Raw genomic sequence first — 12607 nt, 5'->3', positions numbered from 1 at the left:
AGATGGGTCTTTAGCCTTTTCTTAAAAACTTCAATGCTCTGCGGCTCTCAGGTCCTCTGGCAGACTGTTCCATAAACGACGGCCATAGAAAGATGCTTCTCCATAGGTTTTGGTTCTTACAGTCGGAATGGTTAACAGACCAGTGCCAGAGGATCTCAGGGTCCGCGAGGGTTCATACTTTAGGAAAAGATCTGATAAATAAGAAGGTGCAAGACGGTCAAGACATTTAAAAACGGTTAAAAGTATCTTAATCAATCCTGAAGCATATGGGGAGCCAATGCAGGGATTTTAAAATTGGGGTGACCCGCCTCCTGGTCTTTGTAAGAACTCGTGCAGCGGAATTTTGGAGACGCTGAAGGTTCCTAATGTTGGTTTTTGGAAGACCAGCAAGCAGGGCGTTACAATAATCAACTTTACTCATGATAAAAGCATGCATTAGCATCTCCATATTAGCCAGAGAGAGTAGTGGGCGGACTCTAGCCAGATTTTTGAGATGATAAAAACCCGTTTTAACCATCTGTTTTATATGTGGGATAAAAGTTAGCTTAGAGTCAAAAATAACATCCAGGTTTCAGATTGTTTCTGAATGACTTAATGAAAGTTCCTGTAGCTTCAGAAACTGTTTCTCTCTCTTAGCTTCAGGACCGATAACTAAATTTTCAGTTTTTTTCCTGGTTGAGCTGCAGAAAATTATTTGCCATCCATAATTTCACATCTAATATACAGTTAAAAAGTGCTTCTATTGGTCTTGTGTCATCAGGAGACATAGCTATGTACAGCTGGGTATCATCAGCATAGCTATGAAAGCTAATGTTGTGGCATCTGATGACATTCCCTAGTGGAAGCATGTGAATGTTAAAAAGCAAGGGGCCAAGGATGGAACCTTGAGGCACACCACAATTAATTTCATGGACCCCAGAAAAGTGCCTGTCCATGCTTACCATAAAGTTTCTCTCCATGAGATAAGATTCAAACCACTTGAGAACAGTCCCTGAAAGGCCAAAACTTTCATACGTGTGTGTGACTTCTATTAGCCTTACAAATACTTCATGAAACACTTAAATTTCGCACAACAATGGTACCACAAGGCCCGTTCACACCGGGACGAATATTCGCCAGGCGTTATTCGCCAGCGTTTTTCGCCACGTTTTTTGTGTTCACACCCAGGCGATTTTCGCTGACGATGAGTGGAGTGAACATGCAATTTCATTCCCTGACATTAGATGGCGCTTAATGTAAAACAGAAATACTCCTGTACACAAGGTGGCGCTGCGCAACTTTACGCTTCTTAAAGCTTCTAAAAGCTTTTCACTCAGAAGAAGAGAGCAAGTATTTACGCGCTTGTCAGAATCAAACAAAGAAAACATGAATATTTCAAGCACCAGTAGCTCCAACTGGTGCTTGGTTCGGGGATATTTTAGAATGTCCGTCATTATTGCTTCGCGGCTGTGTAGACGCTACTTGGCGTCTATCTTCTTCGCCGTGATGTATGTGTGCTCAGCAAGGCAGTTTTGTGTTTGAGCGCCCCCAAGTTGTGTTTTACTGTAACTTCAGAAGCTCCAGACACGTGTGCAAAAGCGCCATTCTCATTGGTCGAATAGATTTCGACGCGACGCGTCGAAAAAAAAAAACGAACCCGAGGCGTTTTTTTTTGACGCTTTAACGCCTGGCGTTTTTTCGCGTCGGTGTGCACACTTTCGTTGGTGCCCTTTGTTTAGTCACGAGGCGTTAAACGTCGGCGAAAATCGCCGGCGAAATTCGTCCCGGTGTGAACAGTCCTTTACACTTTCATGACGTCCCTAAGATGCACTTCCTCTCTACGACCCTCCACGGACCCGGACCCACAGGTAAAGCCCCCATATAGGTGCACGTGACCAAAAACACCTGAAAAGTTAATTCTACAGGATACTGAGTTTTGGATGCAGTTTGATATTTCAGCAATTTGCTCCCTGCATTTTGCTCTTCCTGACCTGTTTTAATCATGTCAAAAAGTACATTTCTGCAACGCTCGACTTGCACATGTCAAACTAGGCTTCTTCAGACTTGAGTAAGCAAACCCCTTCCACATCACCACTGCACTGCCTTCAGTATGGTACGATATAGAACATTGTTGAAGCCATTATGTGTGGTCAGAGCAGGTTTAGGGACTCAGCAGCCACAGAAGGACCAATATTTAGATTGGCTGCAGTCCTCACAAGCTTTCTTTTTAGCTTAATCCCAGCTCAAACATGTATTAACAGAATTTAAAAGAAAGAGAAAAAAAACTCAAACATGTCAGTCACATAGCATAGATGTGGCATCCTATGCAGAAGGGAAAACGGGTGCGTCCTGCGCCGACAGCAGCCGTTTCCATCTACATATGTGACATTCAGGTCTGCCATCCATCATCTCTGCTTTTCTTTTATTTACCTTCAACTCAACAGATTTGGACTTCTATGCTGTGTAAAGACAGGTAATATGTCAGGTAGTCACTACACCCTCAGGCTAAGCAAATCCTTGTTTACTCCCGCTCGGCCGCGCTCCGCAGAAGACAAAGCCTCTTCAGTGCCATGTGAGGGATGTCGGTCAGTTTGCTGAAAGTCATGGGGGAACACTACATCTCTGTTTTGACTTTCTGCTGGACCTATATAAGGAGCTGGAGGACAGACCCAAGTCATCACCTCCTGAGACAGCAGGTATGTTCGTTCAGAGCTCTCCTCGAGCTCAGGGGTCTCCATCAGGCAGATAGCTTTGTTAGGGGGAAGACCAGTATGACTTTCACTGTAAAAAAACAACTTATGTAGGTATTTTTACTATTAACTACATTTGCAAGCTTGTCTTGTCTTCAGGTAATTTAATTGACCTTCTAAATGACCTTAGAACTTAGGCTTTCTCTTGTATGTGTTTCGTAATTGACGCTTCTGCACACGCATGCTAACTGGTTTGTTTCTCCGTCACACAGAGGTGTCTTGTGTCTGGTTTTTGGGACAATGCTCGTCGCGTTGGTTTGCATCCTGACCCTGCAGGGGGTGCGCTCTGCCTGTGTCCTGGTGAGTAAAAGTCACGCCAGGCTTTTTTCGGTTATGTAGCTAATCCAAAAACAAAAACTGGGAAATCCAAAAACAAAAAAAGCTCTAGGGCAGGGGTCGGGAACCTAAGGCTCGCGAGCCATATATGGCTCTTTTGATGGTCACATGTGGCTCGCAGACAAATCTTTAATTCAAATTTTTTTTCTTCATTAGACCAGTCCTTCTCGTGCGCGATGCGATGGCAGAGGCGCGCAGTAGTAGCGGTGCTTAGAGAGACAAATCTGCGCCAGCACTAGTATAAGTTTAAAATTGTCTATTAATTCACAGAGTTTGTACCACCCGGAAACCTGTGAATTGCCGTGCCTAAAACTGCGCGCTCCCGTCTCTGAGAAAGAGCGCGCAGTTGCGGGGACGGGATGTGTGAGGGAGAAAGCAGAGGGTGGGGCTGAGGTGTTGTGGGGACAGGCAGCAGGTGAATCGCGCAGGGATTGTAAAAACGTAAAACCCACTGCCTGTCACTCACTGCAGCGTGTGAGTGTGTGTTTGGCTCCCCGTCTGCATGTGATCAGTCTGTCTCACATCTACAAAACATTCATACCAACCTAAGATCACGTTTAAAGTCTCAACGCCTGCATGAAGCAGAAACTCACCACGTAAACCAGACTAGACCATCAGCAAAACTACCACGAGAAATACTCATCATTTATTAGAAACAGCATAACAATGGTATTAAAAAGAATCCACAGACTTATTGTACTTTAAAAAGGTTGAAATTACATCAAATGCACACATTCACTTGTATTTTAGTTTTAAACATATTGTCGCGGACTGAGTTGGATGGCTGTTGGGCCGCGTTAAAAGTTCTGGAGTTCATTGACCGCATCAAGCAGAGATCTGATTGGCCCTCAGTTCTGTCGCTCAGCCTGTTGTTAGGTAGTTTGGACCAATGGGGTTCAGCTATGGGCCGAATAAGGGAAAGGGGAGGGCTGCAGCGGGAGCAGGGGAATATAAAGTTGGGAGACGCGCTCTCGTCTCGTCTCGGCGGGAGAGATTCAGGAGTTGCTGAATTAATTGTTCGGCGTTTGTTGCGGTCTGCAGTAATCGGAATAAAGAACCTTAAAAGAGGTTAAGTCTCCGTGCCTCAGTGTGGGAAAGGGACACTACATTATTGTATGGCTCTTTCGAAATTACATTTCAAAATATGTGGCGTTTATGGCTCTCTTGGCCAAAAAGGTTCCCGACCCCTGCTCTAGGGGAAGCTTGATGAAATCTCCCAAAATACAAAAAATAATAATACATTTTATTTAAAAGCGCCTTTATACAGATAATCTGCAAAATAAATATTTTTGTGCCAATTTTTTTAGATGGGTTCATGTTTTGGGCAATTTGTAAATAAATAAGCAAACTAGATTATTAATGTTTTTTGTCTAAAAAAAGCATATTTACTACATTTCATGTACTATTTAGGAATTAGTGTAGCTTTTTGGCATTCCAATGTTGATGTACTATGTATTTATAACATGTTTTATCCAGGTTTTCCTTTTCCCTGAATATTAATTTAAACAGGTGATTCAAGTTTTTTTTTCTTTGTTGTGTTTTCAGTTCACATGTGAGAAATATATGCAAAATCTCATGTTATTACATGGCTGTATGTAAAGACTAAGAGTGTGTGGGGCCACCCTTTGGACTTAATGGGAAGTAGTTTTTTTCAACTGTGATTGTTGGCATTTTGGGAGGGTATGATGAACGCCAACACTTAGACACAATAGAGATAAAAGCCCTGAAAAAGTTAAAATATAAAAGTATATTTATTTTTCAGTTTATTTGCATTTTTGTGTGTCTTTTTTATTAATCAGCTGGTCTTACAAGCAAAATATATATATTTTTTTAATTTAGCAGATGAGTCTTTTTAAGTTCTAAATGAATATTATATATTTTTCCATCTGTATCATGCCTTAAAAAAGAAAAGTTATTACCTCTTTATGTCATGCGTACTAGGTAGGGCAGTCTGCTGTCAATCAAAAGGCCACTCCCTCATTTAGGGCTGCTGTATGAAAAGGAGCTGACTTGTTTTCGTAAAAATCCCCCTATTGGTCGCTTGTAGAACTGACCCAGCTTAGGTTACTTTTGTTTTTAAACCTGCTTCAGACAGGAAGTCAAACTCTCACCACTTTATCATATGTACTTAAAAAAAACTCCCTGTAGATAAAAGCTTTACGCTTTGCCCAAATATCTGTGTCTCAAAGACATTTTATAGTTTCCAAAATGTCTCAGGACATTTAAAAGGTGAGAAGGGACTCCTGGTTCTCAATTCTCTGAGGGTTTTTCCTCAAATTAGTGAAATTATGAACAATGTCCAAAAAACAAATAGCCGGTGATAAGAACAGTCCATTTTTTATTTAGATTTTGGATGAGAAATGGAAAAAAAAAAGGTACTTTTTAAAGTCGGCGATGAAACTAACTTGCGGAAACATTAAAGCAAAAACATTACTAGGAGTTATGAAACATAATTAATGGAAGCAAACAGATTAAACTTTAAAATCTTGTTCCAATCATTCAATTTCAATTCAACGTTTCTTTTAACTTTGTATGAAAAACTGTGATTATGTAGCACTTTTCATTGTGGAGTTTGGAGTTTTAAAACACATTTCTTTCTTTATTTGTTTTCTCTTTTGATGAACTTTGCAGCCCAGAATTAGTCATTTTGCAGCAGTTTTAGCAATATTTGCAATTCATGTTTTAGTTCTTTAAGCGAGCTGAGGATTTAGCAAAACTCTGCATCAGTAAAAAGGTTTGCAGCAATACATTTAACTTTCAAATGTGTTTGACTTTCAAATTAAAAGAAAAAAACCTTGATGCAAACATTTAAATGAAGTTTCTAGAATTCCACAGGAAAAAAAGCAACATCTTGGCTTTTGTTTTCCATAAAAAACATGTGAATTGTCATTTGGTCAGAGAAAAACATCCCAAATGAATACTTTTGATTCACTTTGCATGACTGTGAATGAGGCTTTATACAAAAAGCAGTTCCTGCAGCTTAAGTGACTTTAAGAGTGTATAATTGTAATTCCAGACTACATAGTTAGACTTCTATAATGAACATGTCATAATATTTGCTGTATCATGACTAATGATCCTGAAAATGTTTGCTGATGCCTTTGGCCATGTGAGACAGTTAAGAGGAAGGTAAACAACAGGAGTTTGTGTTTCCACACATTAATAATCAAAGGTTCGGTTCAGTCAGCTGAGTATTTACAGTCAAACAGCCAGCTGCTGATTCCAGCGGTCTGTAGGGATGAAGAACTAACCCGCCTCTGCTCTTCTGTTTCATGGCCGTTGCTTCACTTCATGCTGCGACCACAGAAAGGTGAGTCCAGGTCGAAGACGTCACTCTGTGTTTCGTTGCATCTCCTGAAGTCAAGCCAGCAAGGCTTTCAGTGGGATTTGAGGATTAGGATCACAGTCCTGTCTGGGTGCTTCTGTTGTTATGTGAAGCAATTTCCAAGCAATTAAAGCAGGATCTGTGTGCGAGTCGTTCCTTATATGACCAGAGTCAATACTTCTCCATCTTTGATCTGCTGTTTACACATAGACTTTACATGTGTGCCTCATCTGTGCAGACATTTGCCCAGAAGACACCGCGGTTCAGGCTGAAATTGTGGATGTGCACAACGCCTTCAGGAGGGCAGTGGAGCCGCCTGCCGCTGACATGCTGATGATGGTGGGTTTGTCTCAGGTTTGTCTCCTGGACCAACCAGGCTGGGTGGGTGGTTGGCTGGAGCGTGGGGCGGGTGTCCCTTGGGGTTGGGGTATTCTAGCTGCCACTGCTGCTGCAGCGGTCCGCCAACCCTTTGGTTGTTGGACAACCTGCTCTACCATCTGAGCTAAACTGCCATTTCATATATGACTTTATAACATTTACATTCCATCATTCATTTTAGAGGAACATAAACACTCACTAGAACACAGGTGTTAGCTCACCTGGGCACTAATACTTTGCGTGATTGAATGAAATATTTCACACTAGTTGGTCTGAATGCATAAGTATGCGTGTGTGAACAGTATTTGTATTGTGTACACGTTGACATGTGAACATTTCTGGAGCCAACAGGTGTGTTTATAACATTTGAGTGTGTGTGAGGACAGGCCCCGCCCTTACAGACCTGTATTACATCTGAACCTCACCGTAATGATTGTAACCATCCAGCAACTTGTTGCTTTATGCTGCTTCATGGTCCCCCCCCCCTCCTCTATGATCACCCTCCTATCCCCCCCTCTCTAACATTCTCTTCTTCCCTTCTTTCCTTTTCCATTCAGTCCAAGACAAAAGATTTTCAAATATGATTAAAATAAATAAAGTTTGCTCTCGATTCCAAAAGGGGTTTATTCAGACATACCTCTGGTTTGTCAGAAGATTCATAATCTGTTGTTAAAGTAAAATATGTCCAACACAAGAGGCCGTCAGCTCGCATCTGTCTGCCCAGCTGTTGGACATGGACAAGTTAAAAATAAAAAATAAAAAAGAAAGAAAGAACTTAAGAACTGACCCCTGACCCCCCCTCATGTCATGACTGCCTAACCAACCTTTTATTTTTCAATTTGTAGAATTTGACATTGACTTTCTCTTTTGGGTTGGATTTTCTGTAGTGAACATAAATGTTGACTCGTTCTGTGGATTTGTCCACAGAGTTACAGCGAGGAGTTGGCAGTCTCTGCTCAGGCTTGGGTTGACAAATGTGTTTTGGACCACGGACCCCCCAGCTCCAGAATGCTCAACGGTACATTTGTGTTTTCATAATGGTAATGTTGTAGCACACTTCGCACACTTTTTTCTATAGGAACTAATGACTCAAAGTAAACTGTCGGCCTTAGTTTGTCTTTTTGTTATGAATGAAAATAGATGAAAAGTGTCATCATGAAACATGATACAGTCCATTGACCTTTGATGAAACCTGTTTTATCACATGGAGATCAGAAACACCAAAGAACAGACATACATTCATTTGTTTCCTTCTCATTACCCAGGATATGAATTAGGTGAGAATCTGTTCTATTCAACCTCCCCAATGTTATGGAAGTCCATCATCAACGCCTGGTATAAAGAGGTGTCGCACTTCGCTTTTCCCAACGCATCCACTAATGGAAAACCAGTCGGCCACTACACCCAGGTGACGACACATCTGTAATAACTCATTTTAGCCTTTTTCTTTGGATTGTTTTAGCTCTGGTTTACATTCTTTCTTCCACTTCCCTGTCATTTAGCAAACACACAAAGACATATAATTAAGGAGAGACTTTTATCAGTGCTGAAAAATGGTTTTAAATTAACAGTGGATAAAGTTAGTTAAAAGTCAGTTACTTTTTTACGTTGAAGTCATTTGGCCTCTTATCAAAGACACTTTCACCTCTCTAGTTGGAAAACGTTTTCTTCTAAAGCAGTGTTTTTCAACCTTTTTTGAGCCACGGCACACTTTAACCTTGACAAAAATCCCGCGGCACACCAGCATCCAAAAAAATAGATAAATAAAAAAAAAAGAAAAAGCTCAGTCTGTATTGATCTACAGCCGCTCTGCAATCTCACATGCATTTTTGTGATAATTGTTGCAGAAAACGCTGGAAGCTGCAGCTGTTTTTTCTAAAAGATGTATTAAAAATTAAGTCAAAAGATTCAAAAACTGTTTGATGTGTGTTCGTTGTTTTAAGACGTTAAGAGGAGAGACTCATTGTGCGCTAAGACAGTCACTTTACTGTATCATGGGAGATGTAGTGCCCGTAATCCGCCGACCGCAGAAAGACCAGCGTCTTTGAGCTTCATGGTTTTGTTCACTTGTTCCAGTCTGATACCAGATTCTGTGGAAAGCTACACCGCTAAAGACGAGCTTTAGCTGGTATTTTTGTTAGAACAGAGAGACTTTTTTGCGCTAAATCGAAACAAGGAAGTGAATACTTTAACCACTTCTGATTGGTCAGACTGATGACATGTGATTAAGCCTTCAAGAATGATTGGTGGAGACAGTTAAAGGGGCGGGACTTTCCTTACACAGTTATAGCTGCAGCTAAATCGCGGTATCCCGTTAATCTTATCAAAATGTCTTTAATAGAATCAAATAAACACAAAGAAAAAATAATTTTATGATTTTTCATATTCTTAACTTCTCAGTGTTTTATCAGGGCCTGTTTGGATGAACAAAGAGCTGATTTCCTGGAGATGGTAATTGCTTTTAGATCAGTTAATGAGGGCAATTTCTCACGGCACACTTGACCATCTCCCACGGCGCACTAGTGTGCCGCGGCACACTGGTTGAAAAACACTGTTCTAAAGAACCAACCAAGATGAACGAGAAAAAAAAACACTTTTACCACAAACAGCCCAAATGGCTACAAGTTGGTTGGGTTTCAAAAAGGTCCAACCCCAGAGATTCAGTCATACATGGAGAAGTACCATTCTGAACTGGTGGGACCAGAAGTCGAGTTCAAAGCCAAACAGAAAGGGGGGCCAATAGGACCCTGGTAAGGGAGGGCTGACTCCAGGTATCAAAAAGCCGACTTGTTCACCTGAAAAAACAAGATTTGGGAACCAGACTGTAAACTTGTTTGTTTCTGTTGCAGTTGGACTCCATCACATGAAGGGGGAATAGGGACTAAACTGTTGGTGTAACAAGCCCCGTACAATGGTTACTTGCTGAACTAACTTGGCTCCACCCAACCGTTGTCAAAAAAACTTGGCCCTAACCATGCCTGTAACAGAATAAAGTCAACTGATTTAAAAAAATAAATGACCCCCCATAACACACACACACTTACACAATCCCTCACACACTTGGGCAACAAGACAGTTTTTGTAAGGAGGCTTCGCTTTGGTATATTTACTATAAAGAGTTTGACAATTTTATCTTGGTGGTCCAAATTGAAAATGCTCCCATCTGAAACCAGCCTCCAGGTATAATCGCTTCGAGTTGTGCAAGGTATGAGAAGTGCTCCTTTACAAATCAAGTTTGATTTGATCCAGTAGTCATTTGATGAACTACAATATCTGGTAATTCTTTGTGTCAAACTCAAAAAAATGGAATTTGGGAGCATTGTGTTGAGCTGTAGTGCACTATTTGAGTGTGTTCCAATTTTTTCCAATCTTCCCTTATTTTTGACAATTTTTTGTGTAAGAAAATTGGTGTTTAAATGTGATTTCCTTGGAGTTTCACACTGGAAAAACATATGACAGAAAAGAGAGATGGAGGATGTGAATGTTGACATCTCTAAGGTCAGGTCTGTTTCATTTTCATCTAAGATATTTCACATTGTGGCTCTTTTTTCTAATGTCACACACACAGCAAACTCTGATGACTCCTTATTTAAACTGCAGTGTCTTGGCAGATGCACTTTGTGAACATGTGTTGTGTTTCTCTGTGTCAGGTGGTGTGGAACAGCTCGTACAAAGTTGGCTGTGGAGTGACTCTCTGCTCCAACAACATCTATCTCTACGGCTGCCATTACTATCGCGCGTGCGTGCAGGTCTTCCTCTGACCGCTCAAAAGACATTTTATTCCACATTTGCTCTTTAAAGGACAGACCTCAACAGTTTATGAGCACATTTACTGACACATCCTTCTAGTTAACTTTAACTATTCTTTTCTTTATTAGTGGAAACTTTAAGAGGTGGCCCCCCTACAAGGTTGGAACCCCGTGTGCTTCCTGTCCAAACGACTGCGTGGACAAACTCTGCAGTAAGGAACAATTTAAAAAAAAAAGAAATCTGGTTTGTCTGACGGCTTTAATGTAAAGAGTTCTCCCATTTTACCCCCTTTCAGCCAACCCCTGTCCCTATATAAACCGCTTCCTGAACTGCCCGGCCATGAAAGCCTTGGGTGGATGTCAAAACCCCCGCGTGTCCTCCTGGTGTCCTGCGTCATGCAAATGCTCCTCTGAGATCATTCCAGTCTACTAGACTGAAGTGTGCCGCCAGTGCTGTGACATGCACGGGACTTATCATGATGACACATGGAAAAATAAAGCACAGCTCATTTTCTTGTCATCCTTGAAGGGACGTACTGGAGTTTTTCTTTCAACAAAACGTATTTATTTTCAGATCCTTTTGGGGGAAAAAGAAAATCCTGATTTGAAGGTTTGAGAATGAAGAAATATGGAATATGAGCGAAACGTTTTTCAGGTTGTGTTGCTACCATCTAGTGGTTTCAAAGCTTAAAGATAAAAAAATGATAACTTTTTTACTAGTTTAGAATAAGCTTAAATGGATGTCCATCAATGGCTAGCTTGGCAGGTTAGTCATAAAAATGATTTATGCCACCCAAAGTGTGAAAGAAGAAAACTGTAGAGAATTTCATTTAAAGTGTAAGTTTCCATTAATATAAAAAAATATGATGATTTAACTTTTAAAATAGTTTTTTTTTGGGTATTTAGTTTTCAGAGGCTAAATGTTTGTGCATTCACATTGACTTCACTTCATATTGATACTTGACTTTCTAACAAATCCTAAATTCTTCTGCAGAAACGTGACATTTTAATGGACTTCAAACAATTAAAGAAAGATATTCAACATCTCTGCTTTTTTGCATTTTTTTTGTTTAGTAGTAAATTTCCTGCTTTATAGACACAAGTTTAGCCCAATGTCTATGTCAGAATCCCACAATTTACCATTTTTGTCCATGAAATACTGTTTTTTATCCTTCATTTTTGCATCAATTATCTAAAGGAAAATTGTGAGCCTCCCAAATGAATTCTTGAAGTCACATGAAATCATCTGTTAGGATTTAATTTAACAAGAAAAAATCTGATTGACATGATGAGTGTGAACCCTGAGAACTCAGACCTCTTTGAAGGCAACCAGGTCAAGGAGTCTGTCTGATATTTGTTCAGACTTTATTTTTTTTTATTTTTTTTTTATTTTATTGATTTATTTCAAGCATTGTAGTCAAAGCAATAAAGAATTTACACATATTTATCAAACTCATTACAGAAATGATGAAATGCATAGATTAAAAAGACAGAAAACAAAACAAAAATGTCACTTAAATCATATATGCTTAATTGAATATAGTGATAATTAACTGAGGTATAAGTAGAGTTTGATTTATTGCTTGAAAAGGAGTGGGAAGAAGCAAGCTTATATAATCCCCCCCCTACTGAGTTCATTCATTTGATAGTTTAACAGTGTTTTTAAATCCGGTTCTGATCAGATAGATTCTCTTCAAGTAACAAAATCCAGTGCCTAGAAATGATTGATGCTCTTCAGAAAACATTCATTCATGATTTCAGTAAACAGTAACGATACCGATATTTAATAATAATTGATTATCACTTGATGACTTGATGGTCATCGTGTTCTTGAAGAAAACACTTAATCCCACAGTGCCCCAAACTAACAAAACATATCCAAATTTTTAAACTAATATTTGGCTAAAACAACAATCAGATTGATAAGATGTAATTAATTACTGCGGAAGTGTTGATCTTAAGTATCAATAGACAGTCAAATGATGAAAATAAAAATATTCAGAAAGCTGGGACGGATAGATAGATAACTATATTGATGCCTAAGGAAATTATGTAGCAGTCTACTGCTCCGTACACTCATAAGATCATTC

At 39.9% G+C, this 12607-nt stretch overlaps 2 protein-coding genes across 4 annotated transcripts in view; one reads left to right on the top strand and one right to left on the bottom strand.

Annotated features, from left to right (window-relative positions):
• The window catches only part of rftn1 (raftlin, lipid raft linker 1), a 262707-nt gene that overhangs the window by 138472 nt on the left and 111628 nt on the right, over nt 1–12607 (bottom strand). The window lies entirely within an intron of this gene.
• Nucleotides 1708–11561, top strand: LOC101157728 (cysteine-rich venom protein pseudecin-like). Of its 2 annotated transcripts, none has more exons than XM_011485835.3 (9): nt 1708–2828; nt 2942–3029; nt 6372–6375; nt 6629–6729; nt 7696–7786; nt 8034–8176; nt 10419–10507; nt 10647–10729; nt 10814–11561. In XM_011485835.3, the coding sequence occupies exons 2-9, from the start codon at nt 2970–2972 to the stop codon at nt 10948–10950; spliced, it is 708 nt and encodes a 235-aa protein (XP_011484137.1). In that variant the 5' UTR covers nt 1708–2828; nt 2942–2969; the 3' UTR covers nt 10951–11561. The 2 variants fall into 2 exon arrangements, with proteins under 2 accessions (XP_011484137.1, XP_004078447.2); XM_004078399.4 differs by having other exon boundaries at nt 2661–2675; nt 10814–11046.

The sequence above is a fragment of the Oryzias latipes genome, chromosome 16, assembly GCF_002234675.1.
Source record: "Oryzias latipes chromosome 16, ASM223467v1".
In the NCBI taxonomy this organism is placed as follows: domain Eukaryota; kingdom Metazoa; phylum Chordata; class Actinopteri; order Beloniformes; family Adrianichthyidae; genus Oryzias; species Oryzias latipes.
The sequence above is the reverse complement of the archived record's forward strand: the minus strand, read 5'-3'. Positions and strand labels throughout refer to the sequence as shown.